At 42.5% G+C, this 27782-nt stretch overlaps 2 protein-coding genes across 3 annotated transcripts in view; one reads left to right on the top strand and one right to left on the bottom strand.

Moving 5' to 3' along the window:
* The first annotated feature begins 917 nt into the window (after positions 1–917).
* Positions 918–20710, top strand: tnfrsf19 (tumor necrosis factor receptor superfamily, member 19). 2 transcript variants are annotated; one of them, XM_062385433.1, is made up of 10 exons: positions 918–1065; positions 1706–1790; positions 2180–2293; positions 6707–6885; positions 7076–7161; positions 12341–12505; positions 17934–18059; positions 18227–18329; positions 18779–19053; positions 19975–20710. In XM_062385433.1, the coding sequence occupies exons 2-10, from the start codon at positions 1725–1727 to the stop codon at positions 19977–19979; spliced, it is 1119 nt and encodes a 372-aa protein (XP_062241417.1). In that variant the 5' UTR covers positions 918–1065; positions 1706–1724; the 3' UTR covers positions 19980–20710. The 2 variants fall into 2 exon arrangements, with proteins under 2 accessions (XP_062241417.1, XP_062241416.1); XM_062385432.1 differs by having other exon boundaries at positions 17931–18059.
* A 409-nt stretch (positions 20711–21119) lies between these two features.
* Positions 21120–27782, bottom strand: part of LOC133951479 (mitochondrial intermediate peptidase-like) — a 42879-nt gene continuing 36216 nt past the window's right edge. The window contains exon 19 of the mRNA XM_062385431.1: positions 21120–21426. Coding sequence (XP_062241415.1) covers positions 21326–21426 — 101 coding nt within the window. The 3' untranslated portion in view covers positions 21120–21325. The remainder of the gene's footprint in view (positions 21427–27782) is intronic.

Here is a 27782-nt window from a genome sequence, read left to right as displayed (position 1 = left end):
GTAGAAACTGATTTCCTGGAATTTATATACAACATGTCCTGACATGTACAATAATTGGCAACTTTTGCTGCAGAGTTGAACTTTTGTCCTCTGTGTCTTTGCCTCGGTTCAGACTCTAAACTTTTTATTTGCTAGAAGTGGATGTCATCATGTAGATTTAGTGTTAACCTAGCCTTTGTCAAATTAGTTGTAAGGCTGCTTCATTTGTTGAAAAATCTGAAGTTGTATCAACAAATATTTTAGGAAAACGTAGAGAAATGTAGACTTTGTCATTAACTAAATGGTTTAAATAGACTCTGGGTATAGGTAGACTCTATGTAAGATAATAACTGTGGCTGCATCTTGTACATTAAGATTTTTTTTTTTTGGGCGACTCAGTTTTGTGACTGTATAACTTTAATAAAACAAAAAACAACAGCTAAAATGTTTGTATTAATATGACTGATGTGTCTTTTCTCCACCATGCAGACAAAATCTGTGACTTGTCATTGAACCCTGCTCCTCTCGGCAGATGGGTTAACAAGTCATCTAAACTCCTGCCAATCCTTGATCGGCACACTTGTGCCATGTCATCTGGAGCTCATAGAGATGAACGCTTCCAAATCATTTCAATGTTTACGTCCTCCAAATAGACAGTGAGCAGCAGTCAGAAGTTTCGCTTTAGATGTCATAGAGGGAGTGTCACCTTTCAAAATGAACAACACGGTTTCAGGGCACTTTACAAGAGGGATTAACATCCAATTACTCAGGAAATATCTTATTAAACATTACAGTGTTAACTAAAGGGACCATGTTAGTAAACAGTCCCATCCGCTCTCTCTCCCTCTCTGTCTTTGATGTCGGGGTTGAGTTAGTGCTCGGTCTGCTGCTCTCTCCAGCTTTGTGTGTGTGTGTGTGTGTGTGCGTGTGTGGTGTGTATGAGAGCTCGGGCGGTAGCAGCTCTCGCTCTCGCTCTCTCTGTCTCTCACACACACACACACCACCTCACCTCTTGCTCGCCGGTCTGCTTTCAGCTCTGGAACCAACACAACCAATACTTTGATTAAGCGGGTCGTTGTTTTACAGGTAAGAAGTAAGTCTTCATTGCTTTTAGACATGAACAGTTTCTGAACTCTAACGACAGAGAGTATTTCGCCTCATCTCGGATACAGTGAGACACGAGCACAGCAAACCTCCCGCCCATAGATGAATATTATTAAGTATTATGAATAAATACAGCCTTTTCTGACGATGCTGGACTTTTAGCAACGAGTTCCAGCCACGGATTGTCGCTATGAGCGTAGGAAAGAGAAGAGTTTGCGACTTTTTTTTGCCACAGATTCACAATATAACGCGTTTTTAACAAATCCAACTAAAGTGTGTGGGAGCTGTGAGAGATTCATTCTGATGAGCTTTAATCAGAGAGCATCAATTAAATCTGCGACTGGTTATTTTAAATCTATGCTTCACAACCTACCCCTGATTTAGTACAGTTAAAGGTGAAGTGTTGGGGTTAATGATCAATAATGAATAGTTAATTAATCTGTGCTTGACAACCTACACCTGCTTTACTTGTGATGCTGTTAATAATCTATCATTTTAAATTCACTGACCTCAGAAACTGTGCTTTTCTTTTTTATAAGTTATGGAGCATATATTTATTTATAAACAAAGTAATCACATGATTAAAATCTTAAGTCTTTTATTGTTACTTCGTTTTTTCCAGCCACAAGAGGCCCATCAACATGGTGTGGATGCTTAAACACACCCTCACACTTTTACTAACTGTGAAGGTCATATACTCAACTCTGGTAAGTGTTTCATCATATGGGGCATTTTTCCACAAACCTTTTCTGAACCTGTGTTGTGTTCACAATGGGTTTATAGACTGTCTGTTGAGATGTTGTAAAAGGGAATGGTTAATAAAAGGTCTGTATTTTTATATCATCAAGCAAATTTAAATCACTCATTCCTAGATATTCACCAGCAGAATTCCTCAAAAGTTTTATCTTAACTCATCCCCTCTCAGATTTGTTTTCAAGAATAATTCAAGTTTGACTCCTTAAACTTATTTTGAGATAGATTACTGTATGATGCATATATAGGTCTGGACTGAGTCTGCTTTTATCTGATGTGGATAAAAAATGTTGATGAAATGAAGGAATCTCTAACTTCCACCATACGACTGTGTCCCGCTCAGATTCCTCTGAGGGCCGAGGAAGAGAGCAGAGAGTGCAGAGAACAGGAGTACAAGGACCGGTTTGGAAATTGTAAACCCTGCAAGCAGTGTGATGCAGGACAGGAGCTTTCAAAGGTGTGAATTATCAATTTTCAACAGAGCCACTCAGGAAAATGTTGTCGCTAGTTTACTTATTCTAAAAGGAATATTTGGTAACACAAGGGATCAATTACAGGCCAGTTTAATCAACTTCCTTAAGCTAAAAACAGATGGTTTATGCCTGTGGTAAAAAGTATGAAAGAGTTCATGAACATATTGGACATCAGTGTTTATAAGAGTGTATCTTATCCAGTGAGACAACATTATTTATCACTTCCTCTCTTTCATGCAAAGAGCGGCCAGGCTGTTTGTAGAACACCGACCCTTCTTTAATCAGTCACACCCATACTTTTGACCTTCTAAAGCTGAATGGCTCCCATTGTTTTTCCCCGTTGTACCCTGTCCAACTTATTGTCTGCCCTGTTTGTAGTTATAGCCGTGCCTAAGCTTGCTGCTCCCTCTGCGGGGAGAAACATCTTTCTCACCACCTTGGCCACGCTTTTTGTGTGCTTTGTACAAACAGGCTTCTAGAGTGTCAGTTAAGGTTGGTAAGCAAAGGCCTTCCTCTCTTTTACCCAGGTTGACAAACACAAAAACACCCCATTTAAATTGGTGATGGTTGACTAAATATTAGAATAGTGATATATCGTGAAATACAGTTCCATAGTGACTGAAGCAGCCATTTGAATAAATCAAAACATCTCTGAAACTAAAAGGTGTACCTTATAAACTGGACGTGAATATATCTGGTCTATACTAATATATTAAACATGTTTTTTGGGCCTTAAAACAAGCTCCAGACATAGATTCTGACCCAATAAATTTCACTTAATTTCATTTGACAAAGAGGGATGTCATTGTATCAGAAACGTAATGGGAGCCTGAAAGAATATCCTGCAGATGAATAGAAGTCGATTGACTATATGTGGGTTTAACGACACTACATGTTTTAGTGCTGGTGAAAAAAGTCTGTATTACTCTTTAGATCTGTTGACCACATGCATTTAAGCCCAGTTGCCTTTAATCTCTGTGCACACAGACATGCACTTTGTGGTTGATAATACGCTTCAGTAGTCCTCGTGTTTCTCTGCCAGCCCAACAGGCATGAATGCTGCTCGCCACCCTGGGGTCCTGGTTAATAATTGGCTGACTCATTCTTTCGCTGAAGGTAGCGGGATACTGGCTCACAGTGGATTCCTGGGCCTGCACTCAGAGAAAGATTCCCAGAGAAACAACTTCTGATCCGAGCTATGTGTCACCAAGACAATCTATCTATATTCTGGAGTGCAGGGCTGAGGGTTGGAAGGGAAGCATACTTTTGGAGTCCCTCTGTGCAGCTGCCATAGAGATCCCAGAGGAATGTGTCCCAGTTTGACTCTGGAAGCCTCTCTGAGGCGGACCGACAAACATCAATTAGCCCCTCCAAACTTACTGTAGCTAAAAGAACCACCCACACAGCAACCATATCTCACTCTTGGTTTCATTCATAGTACGTTCCTCAGTCTCAAACTGTGTCAAGCATGAAGGATTAGTAGTGAATTGCTTTCCAAAGCAGGCTGGAAAACTGCCAGCGACAAAAAAAGGCTGGAACACAACTTTAATGTGTCAACATCTTGTAGAATGTAGCAAGAGTGTAACATTTCCTTCGGCCACACTCCCAGGGCAAAAGACGGAGCAATGGATGGTGCTGCAGCCAAAAAGAGAAATACAGTTATGAGGATTTGCATTAGCAGCAATGGATAAACATCAAAGTGAACAGTTTTTCTTGTGCCTTAAGAAGCCAAAAAACAAAAGTATATTGCGTGAGGGAAACTAAGGGAGTGGAAGGGTGTTTTGTCCCCGTTAAAACGCTGCTTTAACAAACTCCCACTGTTTCATTCCCAGATCAGATGATTGGCTGCCCTCCTGGTGATTCCCCTCTAATCTCAGAAATATTTCTGCGTCTGAACATGCTTTGGGTCTCAGCCAGCCCGACCCCTCTCCGCTCCATCCGGCTGTTATGGTTGGCAGTCTCACCCGAACCAGATCAGGAGATGGGACAGGGAAAGGGAATTTTATCAATTCGCTTTTTTTGAATGGCTCTGAGGTGAAACCATCTAAAAGTTAAATATAACATTACAATTTACTGATGATTTTCATTGAAATTATATTTAATTGGATGGAAGTTTTCTTGACAGGTTTATAAGTTGAATATATCCCTGGTAGTTTTCTCACAAATTCATTGCTTTATCTCATACACTTGCATAGTTTATAAACTATACCTGCAGAGATACAAAAAGATATGGTCTCTAAGCAACCAGCTATTCATTATGGAGAATATTTTGGCTCAGTCAGTTTGTGCTTGTTTTGTAGTATTTTTTGCCACTATTGTACCATGTACACACCCTGAAATATATGATCTTTTCAAGGAGGATTAACAGATTGAATATGTATTATTTCATTGATGCTGGCAATTTACAATTGAGCAAGGCTTTTACTTTATGTATAATAATACATGTACTCACCTTTTCATATTGACCTCAACACGACAGATTACCACAGAGTAGTATCTTTCTTTTCGCTACTTAACTAGTCTCAGTGAGCTTTGTTAGTGGAGATAAAAGAAGAAAGGGAGAATTCCTTGATGTTCTGTGTGGTCTGGATCAGAGGGGTAGAAGTTGGCTTCACTTTCCTTGTGTTTCAGTGCTCTGACCTGCTCATGTTTACGTGGCATTAGCCCCCATCTTGCCATGTGATGCCCCACATATAAAGCTTGAGCCAGTCCTGTGGTGAGGACAAACCATCACTAGGCCTCATGTGAGGTAGCTTGCAGTGGCTCTTTCGGGAGGAACAGTTTAGTTTTAGGGTTCCCGCCTTTCCTGTCTCAGTCTGAACTAACTTTCCTTGAGAAAGGCAAGATCATGGTTTGCAACAGATGGGGCGACCGAATCCTCTTTATTCTGCCTTTCCCCATTTAATCACTCATCAGCCCCCATTCCCCCTCCCCCCCCCCCTCCACTGTTCACTGCCCTGCCCTGCTGAAGAGCAAGGCCTAATATGGAGACTTCATAACAACAGCTGCAAAAGTCCAGCCCTAGATGGTCCACCTTGGGCCCCGCTTGGCCCAAGGGTTCAGTGTCAGGCTCACATGTGTTTGGCTGGAAGATCTGAATTCCTCATCTTCCAGCCTGACAGTACGGTGCCATCACACGATCACATCTTTGCCTCTAACTTCCCTTTTAATTTCTTGCCAGTCAGCCTGCTTCCCCAAACCCAAACCCAACCCCATTCCAGACTCTTGTGCCCACATTCCACTGGGACTGCATGCCCTGGCAGTGAAATGGGACACGGGTGAGGAGAGAATGAGAAGAGAGAAGCCCTGTTTGATGCTGACCTTCACATTAATGATATATGAGCAACCCCCGACCCTCTTCCTTGTCTATCGTTCCGGCTTTGGATTGCAGTGTGGCAATACTGAATAACAGGAGGGCAGCTGCTCTGGAGCTGATAGTGAATGATCAATGTATGATGTCATGCCTTCAGGGTATTTTCACTGTGGTGTAAAGTAATATCAGATGTCAAATAAATGTCACTTTGTGGTTGAGGTCACCAATGTAATTTAGGGGATGTGAAGGTGACAAAGATCAGAAAAGAGACAATATAAGACAAAACTTTTGGAAATGGTCATGAGCAACTGGAGTGATACTTAGAATTAACTACATTAAAGGACTTGTTAATAAGTGCTGAAATTGGGTCATTGTTTGATATTTCTTCTAAGCTTTGCCAGACTATGTTTCTTCAATTATAGTTGCTGTACAGAAATGCTAAATAAGTCAAAAGGTTAATTTGACTCGGAAATGTGTGAAAAAACAAAAACAAGATCCACACTGGAACATCTTTTCTTATTCCTAGTCAAATAGTAAATTTGTCTCAGATTTTGCTTGTTTGGTTGGACAATTTCTCAAAAGGTGGTTTCACATTAGAGCTGTGGTTTTAAAGTGCACTTTCAAGTGTTGAACACAAAAGAGTATTCATCGTATTTTCTCCAAATACCTTCCTATAATCCTTGCCCCTTCCCTAAGTGTTTCCTTTGCTTGCTGGCCTCTCCATCAATGGGACACTCACTGAGTCTGCTCGGAGAGAGTCACACGAAAACACAGCAATAAACTTGCAATAATACAACAGTGGGTGTCCTCCAGGGCCTTTATTATTCAAATGCCAGGCCTTTCTAGGTCTTGCAGCGGAAGGGCGCTCATTCATACTGACAGAGTCAGGGAGATTATTACCAGTGTAAGATGGACTCTCCAAAGAGGCAGGCCATTGTTCTTCTCTGATCCTGTGAGCCAATATCATTCTTTAATTCCAGACCCCCGGTAGTCCACATCCAAGCCCTCTTTTCACCAGCTGCACATCATCCCAAATCACCAACCCCACCTCTTACCCGGTGTATTTCTCCTGTTAATCCCCCAGGAATGTGGCTTTGGTTATGGAGAGGATGCCCGGTGTGTGCCCTGCCGGAACAGCCGTTTCAAAGAGGACCGGAGCCTGCAGAAGTGCAAGCCCTGCTTGGACTGTGGATTCATCAACCGCTTCCAGAAGGGCAACTGTTCCACAACCAGCAATGCAGTGTGTGGCGACTGTCTGCCGGGGTGAGAGCAGAGATGCACCACCACCACAACCTCATGTTATTTATAAAACGTATTCATCTTAAAAGATTATTTTGATGAAGAAGACAAACATGTCACAACACACAAAAGCATCAGAAGCTGTGCACATCTGATGCTCCTATGTTCATGACAGCTTTGAAGGTTAAAACATGTTATTTTGTTTATTCAACAGACATTACAGGAAGACAAAATTAAGTGGTTTCCAGGACATGGAGTGTATACCCTGTGGGGACCCTCCACCTCCTTATGAGCCTCACTGTAAGCAACTTTTCTTTCTTTATTTGACTTCTTCTAACAATTGGCAGTCAACATCACTGGCTGCATGTTTTGTTGAATGGCCATGAATACGGGCTATTCATCCCAGCCCACAATACGTGATCTTTTATGAAGCGACAACAACAGGGATACTGTTTTTGAAAAGCAAATATGACCCGCTACAGCACACTGTTGAAGTCCTAGCCAAATGCTACAAGAACCAAAACTCAAGCAGCAGTGCCACGACAAAGCCTGTACACACACAACGTGACAGCACAAGGTCCTCGGAGTAATCAGAGCCACAGCCTTTAGAGGGTGGAGCGAGCTGCAGTTCATTCACTGAGCCAAGCAGCTATGCTATAAGTGCAAATATATGCTTGGATTTATAAGCCGAGCAGCTCAAAAGCTGAAAAGGATACCACAAACATAATGGTGGATTTGCCAACACAAGATTACATTCGCTCCAACTATGTCACTCACTTTCAGCACTCAATTTCGATTAAATCAGCAAACCTCCTTGGACAAAAAATCCATTGATATTTTCAAACAAAACTTTACCTATCACTGCTGCTCTGTTCAACGTGGTTTTGTTTCAGCACCAGAGTAAACATGCCGGCGAGTATGCTGGTCCAAACAGCATTATGCATTGCCTTCTGTACAGATCCATTATGCTAAAAGGAGGCAGGAGGTGTGTTACAGTTTGTTCACAAAGCAGTACTCACATTCCAGCAGGCTGCACTTCCAATTAACTTTTCTCCTCCAGCCATTTTAAGTAGTTAAGCACAACCTTATGATTTCAGTTTTCCACATAAAACCAACAAGCGACTGAACTTATACCTTTGGTAATTGAGTGTGACTTCCTGATGGCAGAGGAGTCTGCAGCTGTTTCTGCGAAGGCTTATTTGGCCGCTTAAGCATCAGAGCGAACTCAGCCAGAGTTACCCCATGTTAAATAAAAGGAGACAGGTCTGGGTCATCAGACAACATTTGTTCAGTAGTCGCTCACAAGTGGATCATGATTTCATTAGACCATCTTCTGTTTATTGTAGATTTTTCTCCATATAATATATATTTGCAAGCAGTATCCCCGTTTTTTTAATGAGTGCTAGGCCTGGGACAACTGGCATCTCTCTGTCTGCTCATTTTTACATCTGTGCAGCTTCCCCGTTTTGATACTGGAGGAGACCCTTGAAACAAAATGTCCATTGTGTCTGACAACATAGTTGGTAGTCAGCCCGTACACAACTCTCATTGGAGCATTTCAAAATGTTTGAAGGTCTGGCTCCCTCCCTCCAGTGTTATCTTGAGGAGAGTGCTGAAAACTTAAAGGGCAGATCATTCTAATAGGCCACACTGGCTCGGGGCAACGGTGCAGCTGTGCATGGGAGGCAGTTGTAGTCTGGGGTAGACTGTAAATCTTCAACCACCCCTCCTTTCTCCTCCTCCCTTTTCCCCTTGTGGCTTTTTGGAGTGAAGTGAAAACGAGATTGTGTTTTATGGATTCCTTTAGCCTCTATAATGTGTTTCATCTGCTGGGGTTTTTCACTATCACGGTAGATCTTAGAAGGCTGACTAGACTATACTACTACATACAGACATGTAGAGATACGTTCATGCCTTCATTCTATCGCATGTGATAATAATCAAAGGTTCTTTGTATAAATTTGTTTGGTTGGTTAGTTTGAACCATTTAAAAAGTCTTCGCATGAAATAGAGCATTGGTTTTGTAGTTCTTAGCTTGAACACGATAAAGAGACATTTCTGTCATTCAGAGTTCAGGATAAAACAGAGAAAGAATACTCTTAAAAGAGTTTGTAGAGACCAAAGTCAAAGATCCTTCAGAGGTATAAAGAAGTGCTTCTTTTATTTGGAGTATGTGGAGCTCCATAAAGTCAACAGACAGAGTCTGTGAAAGGCTGTGGTTTATTGGTCTGCCGTGTGTGAAGATAATATCAGCAGGTGAGCTCTCTTCAATGGGCCAGTGTTTATCTGTGTTTGCTGCAGCCACCCGGTCTCTGACAACAGACCGCCTTTGTGTTGTGAGACAGATGATGCTCACATCGGATGAGTTCAGATGGACCCTGACAATGAAGAACAAATATAGAAACACAACGGTTAGATATAATGGCTGTGTATCACTAATACAGCACAGCTACGTAGTGATCACTGCTTTTTTTTATTTTAATAGTAAGAGAATACCTCTTAATGTGAGAATGTGATTTATGAGTTAGCAGGTGATATTCCCTTTCAGTGTGACTTCATCTTCATCCATAAGCTACACTGTATACAATGTAACATAGAGTCATTTAATACAAATTTATAAATATTAAGTGTAGCTGCAATGATTTTAACATACTCCTGCTATTAATAAAAATTGTTTTTAATAACTGGTAATATGTCGTGATCTTGACAGTGTTTACTCTTAAATGCTACTCTGTTGTGCTTTCCTTGAGAGCTGCTTTGAGCTTTTCCTCTTTTTTTCCCCCTGAGAAGGAATGTTAATATACCCCTTATCCCTTATCGTGGCTGAATAAAACAAGTGGCCAAAGATAAAGTAATGTTTACATAGCATTACAAAGGGCTCATGGATGTGAAAAGGTTGAAACCAGTCCCTATGATTAATGGACTGAAAGCAATCTCACTGAAAAATATTTGCTCAAAAATAATAATATTCAACATACTATAAAACTTTCTCTCACCATTTGTTTTCCTGCATATTGTCACACACATTACAGCCTTTACTTTTACTGTTCTCTGTATTAACCTTCATCACAAATGCTTTAATCAGGAAAATTAGGTTTTATGACTGATAATGATCATAAACAGTTATTTTAAGGTGCATTAGTCTAGCGTGTGTGTGTTGTGATATGATGAAAAGGGGCAGATCATGGTCTGATGAGCTTAGTTTATTCTGACAGAAAGAGCCAAATGACAAAATCCTAAGGTCAATTCAGAATGGTGTTAGTGATCTACGCAATAACTTTAAGCTTGGGTGTAAACTTTAAAAATATTAACATATAGACTTAAATACGGACATTTGTTGCGTTCCTCTCCTATGCAGTACAACAGCACAAAGGAGGATACGTCCCCCAAAAGTGGATGTAGGGGTACACAGATTAGGTGTATTTATAACATTAAATCATCTTTAAGCTTTATATGTCAGACATATTGAGGTAATGCTGCTCCCAGATTTCTCTGTTATCACACAGATTCTCTGGAAAGTCAAGGACTACTGTTTCTTTGAATATCAATCATCAATCAATCAATCAATCAATCAAATTTTATTTGTATAGCCCATATTCACAAGTCAAAAATTTGTCTCATAGGGCTTTAACATGGTGAGACATCCTGTGTCCATAACCCTCAGAAAGAGCCTATACAATATTTTATGATATTGTATAACCTATACAATATTTTATTGTATAGGTTGTAATTACTTGAGCATTGTTAGAAGAGAGCCTGAGACTCAAGCATTTCACTGCCAGCGACTGCTTAATGTTATTGTTGTGCATTTGACAATACAAAATCTTGAATCTTGAATCTTGAGTAAGGACAAACTATGTGAGGGATCCCTCTCCCAGGACGGACAGAAGTGCAATAGATGTCAGGTGTAGGAAAACATCATCAAGATAAAGTTTTAAGCAGCATTGATGAGGGTAAACAAGGATAACTTCAATACTATATACCAAGCAGTCCTGCTGCAATCATAGTCTATGGTCAGCAGCCAGCAAGATCATGATCCATCATCAAGATCGGACCCACTATAGTCCACAGTCATTTTCTATTGCCGCCAGTTAGGATCCATCATCAGCTGCCGCCTTGGTCGTGGTGGCTCTTCCCTGCAGGTCGCTAATCTATAGTTCCGACCCCCGGCCTCTGTAAACTAATCATGGATAAATCCCAGAAAAGAAAAGTCTGGGAGGAAAGTAGAGTTTAATTCTGCGTGGACAGATTAATTTGCTTTCACTGCCACCGATGCTGTCTTACATGTATGCTTGATATGTGGCGAGGAATTAGCAAACAATAAGAAATGTAATGTTGAAAGATATTTCCAGAGCAAGCACACAGCATCTGCTGAAAAGTACCAAGCTGGAGATGAGCAAAAAAATTGCTGAGTTCTGTGTTTAATTTATTCCAAACTAGGCCCACACGTGTATTTTGTTCTCCAATTCATACGAGTTTGGTGTTTTTCTATTTTGTAACAGGTAAAAATAGCAGTTAAATGTGAACAGGTTTTTTTATTGTCGTTCTATTATTTAGTAATTGCAACAAACTATAGTTTTTATATATATTGTATAACTATGTATATTTATATAACTTTATAACCTGTGTTATCAAATATGTTGTGCGGCTCCAGACAGATTTAATTTGGGGGAAGAGGGGGCAAAATGGCTCTTTCGATAGTAAAGGTTGCCTACCCCTGATTTAGACGGTGATAGAAAGATCAAGTCATGTTTTTAATCCAGCTGCTCTTTGTTCACATTGTTATAACAGACTGTGCTTTTTTCTCAGACAACTGCGTCAGTTTGTCTATCTTATATTGTGATATTGAGCGTTAAGCAGCACTAAACCCAGGATGTTCTATATTTCTGGAAACTTTTGGCACAGTAACACAAGGATGCGTTAATACACTCCTGACGTTTGTCTGATATGCTTTCCTCCAGCAAATACAGTGCATGCTCACATTTGGCCTATTTATAAAACCTGACCAAACTCTTAATTTCAGAGCTTGTTGAGCACGTGAGGGAGCACGGAGGCAGAGGTGGGGTCGAACTCTCTGTAAATCATCTTCTGTGGAGAACGAGAGAGGGAGATAAAGAGAGAATCCACCACAGGCGTTTTCTCTTTGAACTTGTCTGCTTATTTCATTAAGCCTCAGCGAGGAGATGACTGGCCCAAGGCGAAAAGTAATAATCTGTCTCACGTTACCAGCAGCTTCTGATTGGCTGAGGAGTGTTGATTATAAGAAGTAACTGCGCCTCATCATGTGTTATTCCCCAGTTTCTTTTCATCACTGCGCCTCATTAAGGATTAGCTGTTGTGTCTGAAACCGTCAAATAGGTCTAGTCTTATATTATCATTCATCACATAACTAAAAGATGTGAACATCTGTGATTATGTCGTTAATCAATTATGTATTTCACATTTCTCATCTGTACTTCACACTCATCTCCCTCCACAGGCAGTGGGCGAGTAGACCTGGTGCCGCTTCCTTCAGTGGTGACCAGCCCGCAGGACATGGCCCTGGCTGCAGTCATCTGCAGCGCTCTGGCCACCGTGCTGCTTGCCCTGCTGGTCCTTTGTGTCATCTATTGCAAGAGACAGCTGCTAGAGAAGAAGCCCAGCGGTGAGTATCAGCACCTGTAAGCACTGTCCAAAACAACAATTGAAATCTGAACAAGATGTTTCAAAATCAAGTTTTTGTGCATGAAAAGTCCTTTGATTTGAGTCTTCAAACCAAACACAGAGGCTCAAAGAAAGCTTTGCAGACTTTTCAGTTACAACTGCAAATGCTTTCAATGGACGAGGCAGGTTTGAAAGTGCAGCGAGAAATTAACCTTGAACCCCTTTCCCTAGGTGCCAATGAATTCCCAGTACAAATTGTTCTCTGATCAAGAATTCCAAAATAAAGGTGTTCCAAAATGTGCTTGACTTATACAACCTCATTAGAAAAACACAACAATGAAACAACGCTAATCCCTATCGGTTGGCGCTTGGCTGTTCACACCGGACACTGAAGCGAAGCTGAGCCGCCGGGCAGCGCTAATAATATCACCCGTTGATCCAGTAGATTAAAAGCATATACTTACTTGTTGCTCCAACAGTAAGCAACAGCGTCCCAACATTTCTCTTTCTTGGTGTTGTCTTTATACAACATGTTCCGAGGATCATACAACTCACTGTACTTCTCCACTTCAATTATTAATTTAATGTCATCCATGTTGAAGAACTTCGCTGTTTGCTCCGTTAAATGTCGGGTGTCGGGGGTAAATTACGTGTTCTCCACTCAAGCCTATGTGGACAATACGTAGTCCCCCCCCTCTCTCTCTTTTTATCTGTATCACTGCTTGTGTGGCTGTAGTGGATGGGCAGAGGGGGACATTTAATAATGTCATTGGTCAAATTAAAACTCCAACAACAGAAGGGGACTTCAAAGTATGGGATGCATATTTGATCATTTATATCATATAAAATATGTCGTCAATATCGTTTAAAATCGTTTTTTCAGTGTGTTTCCTGGTGCAATACGCTTGCGTCAAGCGCAAAAATTAGACTCGACGCCGAAACGATCGCTGCACGGCTTTGTGCCGGTCACACAGGAGGCTGAAACACCGCGCTGCGCCAAGGCTGCCTCGCATCCTTGTATTAACGCATCCTTCAGCCTCCGGTGTGACCGGCTCAAAGTTTTATCATGGGAGTGGATGGGAGCCAGCTGTTATTTAAGGCTTGGCGCTGCGCTGAAGCGTCAGGTGTGAACCCGGCGTTAGTAAATAACTCACAATGCGTTGCTTAGCATACGTCACAAACTACGTTGCTCTGATTGGTTGTAGGTCTATACAATTGAGCGAAGAGGAATTTTATTTCCTGGTCAGTTAAAACACGCCCCATAATCACAGCCCAATGCATCAATGTCTTAAAATATATATCTTTTTTTTTATTAATTACATTTTTTTTAACTAACAATTCAGTAGCACTTAAATGGCACTTACTTATGCACTTTCTTTTGCTTTATTTTTGAAGAAATGTTATTTTCTTGATTCTTGTTGTTCTGGGTTTGTACACTCGGGGTTGATGCACTTAAGGTCGGCGCATGCTTCTGCGTTTTCAGAGACATGCAAGAAGGGGTACGCTCAAGAGCCCCTTGCGTGCCCCTTGCGTGCGTTGCCCAATTTTTTTAACTATACGACAAAGCTACGCAAGCCTCACGCAGCCCACAAGGTTGTGATTGGTCCGCTAACTACATCCTTTCCAGTGTCACATTTCCAGTTTCATGCCTCATAATACCGGCAGAAACCATGGAAGATTTAGAGGAAAGAATATGGACCAAATAGCCCCCCCACCCTGAGCTACGCGGTTGAGTTGCACTGTCAACAGTCTGCTCCAGGGCAGGGGGAGTGGCGGCGTGAGTGGCCCAGTCCTTCAGATTTTTTTCTGTACGTGGTCCTCGGAAAACAAAAACTTTGGACACCCCTGGATTATATAAAGGTGGATGAGCACCATTTCTTTGCTCTTTTGTAAATTTCACAGACATAGTGCCAATTCATCTGTCAGTCGTGATCTTTGGTGTAAAGCCTTATTAAAACCTGATGTTGCATATTTGTATTATGAGCAGCATTGATGAAGCCCTAAGGGGTTGAGTATTTGAAATATTCCAAGGCAAATAATTAATGACATCATGTTTGTCTGGTAAGCTCACCTGAAACAGTGCGATACAAGTTACTAAGGCGTTACCAGGTCTGTATTTTTTTTTTTAAAGTGGTGTTAAGATAACACGAGTCAAATATTTTGACCTTAGCAAAAACTCAATACATTTTGGTTCTATTCCAGATCAGGGGGCGGGCCCAATATTTGAATTCTCAATATTTTCATTGACTCCTCTATTAAGGTAGGGTGACCAGACGTCCTCTTTTTCCCGGACATGTCCTCTTTTTCGAGACCTAAAAAATGCGCCCGGCAGGGATTCCAAAAACGTCCGGTATTTTGCCTCGTCGCAAAAAAAATATTAATAATTATTTATTTTTTTTGCCTCGTCTCATATTTGTGTTTCTGGGTCTTTCACATAGCCTACTAGTTATTTCGGCCTTCCGAGTTCTGGAAATGGTACCACCCTTAAGCCTGAAACATGCTTCTGCGACTGCGTCTGCGTCTTTTCACGCCGCTGTAGCGCAAGACTCGTTTTCATTCATGCTTCCCCAACCGTTGCGCGTCTTACAAAGCAATTCCGCGCCAGAACACTAGGCGGAGTAATGCTTTTTGTCGAAGACTACCTTAGAGACGCCTTCTTTCTTCTTCGTCGATTGTTTATTTACATAGCCACTGCGGCTCCTCGTAGCCTTTTTCAGTGACAGGTTATACAAGTGATCATACTATCGGATATCTTCTGCCAAGTGCTCTTCTATTTGGTCCATATTCGTTCTTCTAAATCTTCCGTGATTTCTGCCGGTATTATGGGGCATGAAACCGGAAATGCAGCTCCAGAAGGGATGTAGAGCAGACCAATCACAGCCTTGCGGGCTGAGTGAGCTTGCGGAGCTTTTCCATAAATTTTTGAAAAGGGGGTCGACACCCGTCAGCACGTAAAGCCTGAAACATGCTTCTGCGACTGCGTCTTTTCACGCCGCTGTGGCGCAAGACTCGTTTTCAATCATGCTTCCCCAACCGTTGCGCGTCTTACAAAGCCATACCGCGCCAGAACACTAGGCGGAGTAAAGGCCAAATTATACTTGTGTGGCACGGACGCACGCATGCACGCAAGACACGCCCCTTTCGAGCCCCCTGGCGGCTTGCGTGCGTCCGCCAATTTTTCTAACTATACGACAAAACGACGCGGGCGTCACGCAGCCCGCAAGGCTTGTGATTGGTCGGCTGACTATATCCCGTCCAGAGTCTAGTTTCCGGTTTCATGCCCCACAATACACGGAAATCACGGAAGATTTAGAGGAACGAATATGGACCAAATAGAAGAGCACTTGGCAGAAGAGATCCGAAAGTATGACCACTTGTATAACCCGTCACTGACTGGCCGATTTGTCCGCCAGATATAGGCTATGAGGAGCCGGAGTGGCGATGTAAATAAACATTTGACGAAGAAGAAGACGTCTCTTCTTTGTGTGTTTTGATTTCGAAAAAAAAAGTTACTCCGCCTAGTGTTCTGGCGGTGAATTGCATTGCAACACGCGCAACACGTTTAGGAAGCATAAACCAAAACGGATCCGTCGATGCAGCTGCGTGGCCTTCCGCGGTTGCAGTCGCAGGACTATAATTAGGCCATAATGCTTTTTGTCGAAGACGACCTTAGAGACGCCTTCTTTCTTCTTCGTCGATTGTTTATTTACATAGCCATTGCGGCTCCTCGTAGCCTTTTTCTGGCGGACAAATCCGCCAGTCAGTGACAGGTTATACAAGTGATCATACTATCGGATATCTTCTGCCAAGTGCTCTTCTATTTGGTCCATATTCGTTCTTCTAAATCTTCCGTGATTTCTGCCGGTATTATGGGGCATGAAACCGGAAATGCAGCTCCAGAAGGGATGTAGAGCAGACCAATCACAGCCTTGCGGGCTGGGTGAGCTTGTGGAGCTTTGCGTAAATTTTAGAAAAGGGGGTCGACACCCGTCAGCACGTAAGGAGGGATACATAAGCACGTAAGGGACCTGGAAGGGCTCTTGCGCTTACGGGCCCGTGAAAACGCAGAAGCATTTTTCAGGGAGATACATAAGCACGTTCCACCTTCTTGCGCGAGCTGACTGTAGAGAGAGTCTGTCATTGGGCGACCGATCTCAGGGTTGCCAGAGCCACGATAATTATCCTCCAAATACGACTATTTTGAGCCTTTGGAACGTGACTTTGCCATTTCCATCTGGCAACATTGAGCACCTTGCCGCTTCTATTCCGTGCGCTGTTTACAACAGCACATTACATCTGCAGCCATGCCTTAACGTAAATGTAAGTTCACGGACGAACTAAAAAAAAAATACCCATGTTTTCGCCTCGGCCGTGATGCTTCGGAAGCTGAGTGCATGACATGCAGAGCAGGCACTTACGTGTCAGTGGCAAATAAAGGTGGCAGCGATTTGGAAGCTCACGTACACTCTGCAAAACACAAAACTGCAGCAAGAGGAGAGAGCTCGTCGAGTAAAGTGACAGACTTTTTTGTGAGTAAAACCGACACTTCTGTTAAGGCTGCAGAGGGTACCCTCGCTTTTCACACAATAAAGCATCACAACAGCTACAGATCAATGGACTGCACATCTGGTTTGCTAAGAAAGATTTTCCCAGATTCGGTGACAGCTCAAAAAATCTCAAGTGCTCGCACCAAGACAGAAGCCATTGTTAATGCCGTGATAGCCCCACATTCTGTCGAAGTTGCTCTGAAAGCACTCAAAGAAATCCCGTACTGTGGCGTGTCTACTGATGGCAGCAATCATGGAGCTGAGAAAATATTCCCTCTGCTCATTCAATCATATTCATTCAAAAATATTCCCTCTGCTCATTGTATTTGTTATCATTATTGCTGTAATATATGTGGAGGACTGAAAAGTGTCTTAATTTTCTTATTTTAATATGTGGCCATATAAAGAATTTATTATTTAGAATGTTTTATTTGTTATCATTATTGACACATTTAAATGCCACCAAAAAGATTTGTTTTACATTTGCACTTTGCAATTTTGTTAAAGTTCAATAAATAGATGTTCATATAGTCATTTGTGTCATTTGTGTCATTTCATTTGTGACATTTGTATGCATTCACATGGTCATGGTGCGGCATGCTATACACAACACCTCCCCACGCCAACCCCCCCGCGACGAAGTGTCCTCTTTTTTACAAACTCAAATCTGGTCACCCTAATTAAGGGGACTGATATTTATGAGTGTGTGCAGTTCGAATGCATTTAATTGGGACTTGGTGGAGGTATGGACTCTTCTGAATGCCATTCTAGTACTTATTATTATGGAGAAATTATTAAAGTGGTACCAGTAGGGGGTCGATTCTGCACTGGGTAATTGTAGGTCTCAGTGGTTGACCGTCCTTCACCGTGTTTCCACAGCAGCCTCTCTGAGGTCCCAGGACTGTCCGTATAGCGGAGCAGAGCTGTCGTGCTTGGACCCCCACTGGCTTCACGACTTTCCCCATAGACACTTCTGCCAGTGTCACCTGGGCCACAGACACTTCTGCGGTAGGACGTCATTCAGACTGATGTGATTTAATGCCACAACATTTTTTTAATGTTTCTGATAACTGAGGATACATATTATATATTATTCTAAATTCAGCGAATTACTGTCATGTTGGAACAACTAATGATAGTAATGTGTATATCAACATGTCGTGTGAGATGTTCAGGTCCAGTCCACCTTATCCCATCGCTGTGGTGTGATGAAAGGTGCAGTCTGGGCCGCAGCCATGACAACAGTCCCTTCCAGTCCCAGACGAGCCTCAGTGACGGGTGAGGACTGCAGCTAATTTATTCCCACAAGCAACAAAATGTGACCAATTAAATCATTATCATCACTATTCAATCTGTCGGTCAACAGCATGACAGGAAACATCTTTCAGTAGTTCAACTGATACAACCTACACATTGAATAAACTGTTTCCAGTGAAACACGTACATCTAAGATACTTCACACAATGATGAGAGAACTTGACACAGTTTGGTTCATCTACAGTAAACCTGGAGACAATGCACAGGCTAACAGCTGCTCTGCTGCCTTGGGGGCAACGTTCTAATTTCCGTTAATATCAAAGATATAATTTACAGTGGCTAATAACACTCTTTGAGGTGCTGAGAACTAACAGAGGCATATTGCCTGTATATGAGACACCACAGGGTGTGGCTGTGAACAGAGATTCACAGTGCTATTAACCAAAGCTTTCTTTAACACGTTCCCCCAGGAACCGGGATGAGGAGGGCACACCTGTGCAGCAGGGGGGACACCCAGAGTTTGACACCGTGGAGGCTGGTGGGATAACAAGGAGCTGGGAGCCTGCAGAGTGTTTGCCTCAGTGCAACTCAGAATGTACAGAAAGAATGGAGGAGGATTGTGAGGCTGACAGGGAAGAAGTGGGGTGCAGGTCAGGAGAGAGTTCACCTGAGAGGAGCAGGCAGATCCACAGTGAAGCTGTGAAAGAAGCACTTCATCCCAAACAGCTCACGTCAACTCAGTTAGGTGAGTCATTACCTATCTCACATGCAGACCCAACATGACATACCCCAGCTGTAAATCACCTTTAAGGATCTGTTAAACTGTTTAATGATCCTGAGCAAAAATAAATCAGCTACTCCGCGTAAATAAAAAATGAGATACCAAAGAGCTGCCTTCAAACCTTAAAGCCGTGTTCAGACAAGAACTCCGGATGATGTCCGCACATTTGGGTCTGGACTTTGTCAGGAGTTTGCCTTTAACATATAAACAACCCAGCAGGAGATTCTCCGCTCAGATGCATCCACAACATCAAAATAAACCCTTCGGCAGATTCAGGAGAGGGGTGGTGCAGCAAGCCGGCGGAAGGATATAATGTATTAAGTCTGCTGAAGAGCTGTTTTTGTTGACAGCATGGACACCGGCTTCAGCTCTTATCACCTTAAACCCTCTTGATATCTTTGTGGGTGTCTTCTATGTGTCTTTCCCCACTATTTTATCATCAACTTGCAAACTCGCGGTCACGGTGAAACCCATTAGGAAATTAGGTTAGGAGAAACTCTAGAGACAGTGTGGACTGCAGAGCCTCTCAATGCTTGCGTTCTCACTTACAGCTTCTCTGGAGAATGATTGGAGATTAGTCGGAGTTCAGTGCATGTCTGAAAACTGCTTTAGAGACTGTCAAAGAAGTTTCAACCCCTCTCAAATCCCTGCATATAATTTACCTGTAAAAGACAGACAATAATAATGTAGGACATCCATTTCATGGACTGGGACATTGCTCTGTGTGTGTGTCCATGATGAGCAGCTGGTAGAAAAAACTAGAGAGGGCAGCACTGGTTGTTTGATGTGGACGAGACTGTGTTTAAAGTCGGCCGCTGGCTGACTCTGGGTAGATACGTTACTAATCACAGTGTGTCTGCCTTCTTCTTCCTGCTCTTTCGCCAGGATGACATGGACTTGTTTGGCTCGTGTTCCACCCTTGATCCAGCCTGGACTCAACAACAGCCGCAGCCAGATCCTGTTTCAGATTACTCACACCTGCCATTCCCCCTTACCACTCCCCCCTCACACACACACTTTTAACTGCCTGCAGCTGACCTCAGAGCCACTGCTCAAGGAAAGAATCTGAACGAGTATGTTCATACATGTAAACAATAGCACTATGGAGTATACTCAAAGCATGAGGGCAAATGCATGCACCCACACACACAGACACGCACACAAGCACAGACATACACAGAATGTGAACTCTCTGGCCCAGGAGGTGAAATTGAAGTTCTATCGCCGACGAGTGTTGACTTATGAACACAGGGCAAAGATCCTGTACTCTGCCTTGAAAAGGTCTTGCATCTTCAAATGTAGGAAGGAAACTGTACCGCTGAGTTAGCAGCAGGTGTTATGAAGCTTTTTGCACGTAAAAGGTTAAAATTTGAGGTGTGAATAGAAGTTTAAAAAGTGATTATGTCGCACATTGAAGACAATCTTGATACGGGACGAGTAAAGAGCAGGAATGTTTGAGTGATAAATATGTTGTAGATACTGTACAATAGTATAATAGGTCAATATTTTTGTAACAAACTTGACGGACAGTATGTTTGCTTCTCTTCCAGGTAAAATGTTGATGGATGTGAACACTCACTTCCACATGTCATTTTTGTAAATAAACCATTTGAACAGTTTACATTCTGAGGAATTTATACAATGCACTTTCAGTTGGACGTTCATCTAGAAGATCTGTAAAAAAAACAAAGCTGTATGACTAGTGTGGCTGTGCAGCAGGAGCTAGAGTGGGTCATCCACTAATTGGAAGGTCGGTGCTTCATTTCCCAGCTCTTCCACTCACGTAAGGGCAAGACACTAACCCCCAAATCGCTCTTGATGGCAGAATGTGAATGAGATGCCTGATTAACGAAGCACTGTGTGAATGGCTGAATGTTAACTATGACCTAAACCCCAAACAATGAGCACATTACAGGATGAGCAGATTAGCTATTCTTCCTCACACTGATGTCATCAGGATACGAAAATTTCCGGCAGTATGTGAGCTGTAAATGGTTCTTTAATTAAATGTTAAAAAAGAAAAAAACATGTGAATTAAGATATATTTATTAGGAAATGTTTTTCGAACGTTTATAAAAAGTCAATGTGACTTTTAGAGAGGGCAGCAAATTATAAAATGCAGATAATTCATTTACAGAGAAAGTGAAGCTGCTGAGTGTGTGCTACGCTGCTGTAGCCTTCACCTCTCGACTCAGCAGCAATGGTACAAGTCCGTTTCCATCAGCAGCAGTGTCTTTCAGCTCTCAGAGTCCATGATGAAGGTCTCAAAGTTCGGGTTGAGCTCAGACACCAGCGCTTCCACAAACTCTTCGATGGTGGGTCGTCTTTGCAGCATCCCTGTCACACAGAAACACAGCGGCAGGTTTAAGGATGTATGTGGTATGAACTTTAAATATTTCCAACCTGAAGTCACTGCAGTGGTTTTATAAAACAGAACTCTGTAACAGGCTAATAAAGGACATTTTATTGAATCCTTTGAAGCGTGTGACTTTTTTTTTATAAATGTGAATTTTATTTTGTTTGTCTGGATATTGGAATCAGAATCAGAATCAGAATTATTTTTATTGCCATGTATATTTGCACATACAGGAAATTGCCTTGGTGTGGTTGGTGCACTTTACAAACAACAAATTAAAAACAACACAAATTAAAAACAACCTGGAATGTACCATTCTAAGTAATTTAAGCTGAAGGTATAGGGACATTTCCAAATTTTTAACAACAAAAGACTATTATATTAAATCTGGTCAAAATGGTGTTAACTATTCTGAGAAGAAATGAGAATAGGCTCCTATGCTCTCGTTTAACATGACTCTGACGGTGAAAACAATCAGCCGACTGTGTGTAGTTAATAACTGCTATGAAGTTCCCCACATCTGAGGTTCTGTCTTTAACTAAAATAAAAAGGTATATCTAACATTTTATGGCGCTTTGGAGGGCTGAGAGTGAACTCACAGACATAAATATATCCACAGCACATTTTACCTTCACACCAGACTGTGACTAGTGATGTACAGCAAATGTGTGTAAGCGCTGGGAATGTGCGTCTGTGTTTCGAGAGCCTGTCTGCCAGTTCATGCATGGAGGACTCCCTTGCTCACTTTACAATTCAGCTGCATGCCTGCTTTGAAGTCACTTCATTTCCCATTGTGTGGCTGCCAATGTCAATAGGCCCTCTGCCCCTCCCTCCCTCTCCCCGCTTTCCCGCATGGGTCACCTCCAGCGCACACACACTCAAACACACAAAACGCACATAAGCGATTCTGCACAGGCATGCATGAATGGAGTGGTAAGGAGATTCAGACAGCGATCCAGAACATACACACACATAAAGATATGGACAGTCCAATGCACACACAAATACACACACACACGCACACAAAAACACAGGTAAACTGGGGCGTTTGTGTCACCGCCATCCTGAAACTGGCTCAGCAGGTACAAACTGACCTGGCCTACAGTGGATCTCCTGAAATGAGAACAGCAGGGGGATTATCATCTCCTCTTACCCACCGGCTGCACTCTGCCCCGTGGCTACAAGATGATACCAACACACAAGGGTTCCTAATGCTGCAACCTCAAAGCTCCTGGATCCCTGGGAACATGGCAGCCACATAAAAGTGATGATTTCCCACCATAAATGATCCTTGGAATTAAAGCGCTGCTAGATTTGTTTACTGTGACCACTGTCTATGGCATCTGATGACTGCTTTGAATTGGATATCCAAATACTACGAGCAGTTCAGCTGCATTTGTGTTTGTTAATACAGAGACTACTGAGGTCAGCACATCAAGTTACACCTAAGTGCCCTGATAAAAAAGGGTCAATGTTAAATGGTTTGTATTTATTGAGCTCTTTTCTAGTCTTGATGAGCACTCAAATCGCTTCACAGTTTGCGATTCACCCATTCACACACATTCAAAAAGTGCATCTATTCATGAGGGCAATTCGGGGATCAGCATCTTGACCACAGACACTTCAGCATGAAGATGGGGAAGATTGGGATCAAACTGCCGACCTTCTGGTTGAAGGACAACTGCTATACCCCTCAACAACAGCCCCCACTGATGAGAAATATAAGATTCTAGAGAATAATAGAGAAGTAAGCTGCTTTCAGACACGCACTGAACTACGGACATTTTCCTAAAATTTCCCGCAGTGAAGTTGCTCTGGACATTAAATTTATGAATGTCTATAAAAAGATGAGAACACTACTAACTGTGTGCAACTGGACAGAGCTAAATGCTATAATTTGCATTCTAAAAGGGTTACAGTAACAAAACTAAGATTTGTTATTTACAAGATCCAGCTACTAATCTAGAAGGTAAAACATTAGAAGAAATGGTGCATTAACTTGATGGTTTTGTGTAAGGGATGTGTAACATCTGACAAATGCTAAGATGCTCATTACCACTAGCAATCTTTTTAGTAGGTCCAAGATCCCATAGAATCCTGTGGTTAAAAAATAAAATACAGACGCATTTTAAGAAAAGCCATCAATACGTATAAACAACAGATGTTTTTTTATCATCCTATCCTACTTGTTACTTAATTAAATGCTAAAGATACTACAATGCATCATGGGCTGAGAGAATCTACGTACAGTAAGGTGATAATTCTCTGTGTGTTTCTCAATACTGGTTAAACGTTTAGAGAAATTTATGGAGCCCAAATACTTTGCATTTATTTTGTCCATATTAATGCCCGTCTTATTGGGGGCAGTGTAGCTAATAGTTCCAGCGAGACAACCATAAAACACAAGGAAGAAATTTCAACAGTGGCAAAACTTTTTGGGGTAAGACTTGAGCTGACAAGATGTTAAGAAACTAAAGACATCTATACGTTACTTGATTTGCCCGTTTCGCGACCATCGGCATGTTTCTAGGTGACAGAAACTCGTGACTGTGTTGCTCTCTAGTGGATGCATTGTTTGAAACGGGCGTATCTCTTTTTCTAAAGGCAGCATAAATTAGCAATTAAATCTTTCACATTACATGTGTTCTGTCTTGATATAAATATTGATGAGTGCAGCTTTAATCTAAAAAGCTTAATAATCAGGGAACTCTTGCTTAGTCTGGAAAATATATAATTAACTGATGTTTATGTGCATGGAAGACTTCACCGACGCTTGTATGAATACACCTCGTCTCAGGTTCCTGACTCTACAGACTCAGTAACAGAGAAGGATCCAAGTGTCGTCATAAAAAACATTTAAGTTTATTTTTGTAGTTTAGGCAAACAGGCCTTTTTTAATTGAGCAAAAAGATGATAAGGGCAGCTGTGATCAACATTACAGACTCACACGGGTCATTTAGATACTTCACAGCAGCACATCATCACTACAAATACTGTATTAGTATAGTTTCCGTGGGCAAAAACGGACACTGATACTTGGCGACTGACCGAGCAGAACCCAGAGCCAAACTAAACATAGGCTGCGCTTTGTGTTCATTGTTGAGGGAGGCTTTGCCGTGTGAGTCATCTCGATTTAAGAGTTTCAGTTTCCATTCGTATTGGCGTTGACAGTCATTAAGGATAAAAAAACTGCTTCTACCCATTACTGTCATCTCAGGCCCCACATCATGATCCAACTTGGCGAACAATGTTTGGGTAAAACAGCAGGTTTTTAGAGAGACAGAATGAACACAGACTTAAAATAAGAGTGTCTCTTTCAACAGAGGTATCCTCACAAATAATGCTGCTTAAAAAAAACACTTTTTAAGCAGAAATCCAGATCTGCAGATTCAAACAGATATACAGAATAAGTTGTTTATTTACTCATATGGTGGTGGGCGATGAGTATCGGGAAAATGAATGAGGTGCTCAGGGGACAAGAATTTAGCTTAAATGTTAAAAAATTGCTCCCCAGCCTGCAGCTACTGCTGGTTAACTTCATCTAATTTAGCCCTATAAACTTTAGTTATTCCTTGGAATTTCCAGCAGCATATTTCTGCAGATGCTATACCTTGCTTTCTTGGCTTGCGCAAAGACTGTATAGCAAGCAATTCTATAATTACTTTGATCCTACTAATTTACGGCACTAATTACCACCATTGGACAGTTGCCTTATCCCATCCCAAAGTTGAGCAGACACTGAATGTTACGTAAGACCTATTGATCCCGCTCCCATGGGCTTGGTGGTTTTGTTTATTCATGATTTAATTGCTTGCTTTGATGGGCTAATTACACCTACGAACAGTGTGCAGGGAGCAGCAGTGATGTACATTTTCAATGTGAACAAACTGCAGCATGCAGTAACTTGAGCAGCTTCACCTCCTCTGCAGCGTTATGTTCCCTGCATGTTTATGAAACTCCGTTCGCACACTCCAATAGAGAGCATGTGATCGTACATTTCAAAACCCATTTCGGGCTGATTCAGTTGGTGTTCAGAATCAGAATCAGAATCAGAATCAGAATCAGAATCAGAATCAGAATCAGAAAGGATTTATTGCCAAGTAGGTTTACGCCTACCTGGAATTTTCTTTGGTAAAAAGCTGCATACATGGAACATAAAACATAAAAACACAATAAGTTCTTCACATAAGAAAGAAATAACTATATATAAAACAAAACAAAAATATATACAAGATATAAAAAGTTAAATAAAAAGTTTAATGCAAAACAGGAGAGAAATGTGGATGTGCAATGGAGGGAAGCACCTCGAAGGCAAACAGGTCCTGTAGAGATGGCAGATTGCAGCCGATCACCTTCTCAGCAGAATGGATGATACGCTGCAGTCTGCCTTTGTCGTTTGCGGTGGCAGCAGCGAACCAGATGGTGATGGAGGAGGTGAGGATGGACTCGATGATGCAGGTGTAGAAGTGCACCATCATTGTCTTTGGCAGGTTGAATTTCTTCAGTCACCGCAGGAAATACATCCTCTGTTGGCCTATTTTGGTGAGGGAGCTGATGTTCAGCTCCCATTTGAGGTCCTGGGAGATGATGGTGCCCAGGAAGCGGAGGGTCTCCACAGGGACGACTGGGGCGTCTCTCAGGGTGATGTGGGTGGGGCTGGGTTCCTTCTGAAGTCTACAACCATCTCCACTGTTTTCAGAGCATTGAGCTCCAGGTTGTTCTGATCACACCTGGTCACCAGATGGTCAATCTCCCACCTGTAGGCGGACTCATCCCAACCAGATATGAACCCAATGAGGGTGGTGTCATCCGCGAACTTAAGGAGTTTGACGGACTGGTGACTGGAGATGCAGCTGTTTGTATACAGGGAGAAGAGTAGAGGGGAAATAACACAGCCTTGAGGGGAACCTTTTCTTATGGTCCTGGAATCGGAGACATGCTTCCCAAGCCTCACGTGTTGCCTCCTGTCAGACAGGAAGTCTGTGATCCACCTGCAGGTGGAGTCAGGCACACTCAGCTGGGAGAGCTTCTTCTGTAGCAGATTTGGAATGATTGTGTTGAAGGCAGAGCTGAAGTCCACAAACATGATCCTGGCGTAGGTTACTGAAGAGTCCAGGTGCTGGAGGATGAAGGGAAGGGCCATGTTTACTGCATCGTCTACAGACCTGTTGGCTCTGTAGGCAAACTTCAGGGAGTCCAGGAGAGGTTCAGTGATGGCTTTGAGGTGGAACAGCACGAGGCGCTCAAATGCCTTCATCACCACAGAGGTCAGGGCGACGGGTCTGTAATCATTGAGTCCCGTGATCTTTGCTTTTTTGGGGCCAGAGATGATGGTGGAGGTCCTGAAGCAGGCTGATAACTCTGATTTTTCTAAATACACGTCAGCATGGCAGAGAGCCTACGGATAGCCCTTAGCTGTAATTGCTCCGCTAACGTCCGCTAACACGGTTCAAACCGTCAGCATCAACAGACCTTTTCTGTTAGTTGCCATCGTTTGAGAGGAGCCGGGGGGACGTAAATAAACAAGCATAGACTTCTTCTATATGCCTCATGATGTAGGCTTCTCTAAGCTTGTCTTCCGTTGCGCGAATTACTATTCTGGCGGTGAATCGTTTTCAGCACAAACAGCTCGTAGAACCATAAATGAAAAAGACCGATCCGTCCGTCCGTCCGCGCGTAGAGAAGCATACTTTAGCCTTTAGCCCTCTCCAGACAGAGGCAGAGTCATTGGATGAGAATTGGTGTTGGAGTTTCTCAGAGTAAAGTCGTTTAGCTTCTTTCACCTCCTTGCTAAACCTGTATTTTGACTCTATGAAAAACCTGACTCTGACTCCACTCCTGAACGCCTCTTCCTTATCCAACCTTAACTTTTTAAGTTTGGCTGTGAACCAGGGTTTGTCATTATTGAAAATCACCCTGGTGCGTGATGGAACACAGCTGTCCTCACAGAAGCTGACATAAGAAGTCACAGCCTCTGTGAACTCATCCAGACTATTAGTAGCAGTCCTGAACACCTGTGTTCAGGACTGCTTAAGGCCTGTGATCCTCTGAAGCAGAGGATCACAGGCCTTAATGACTACAGACCAGTCGCCCTGACCTCTGTAGTAATGAAGACCTTCGAGCGACTCGTGCTGACCCACCTCAAAACTATAACCAACCACCTCCTCGACCCGCTGCAGTTTGCCTACAGAGCCAACAGGTCCGTAGACGATGCAGTCAACATGGGACTCCACTTCATCCTCCAGCACCTCGACTCCCCCAGCACCTACGCCAGGATCTTGTTTGTGGACTTCAGCTCCGCATTCAACACCATCTCTCCAGCTCTTCTCCGGGACAA

The sequence above is a fragment of the Platichthys flesus genome, chromosome 4 (genome assembly GCF_949316205.1).
Source record: "Platichthys flesus chromosome 4, fPlaFle2.1, whole genome shotgun sequence".
Taxonomy (NCBI): domain Eukaryota; kingdom Metazoa; phylum Chordata; class Actinopteri; order Pleuronectiformes; family Pleuronectidae; genus Platichthys; species Platichthys flesus.
Note: the sequence above shows the minus strand (reverse complement) of the source record. Positions and strands in the feature narration are given on the sequence as shown.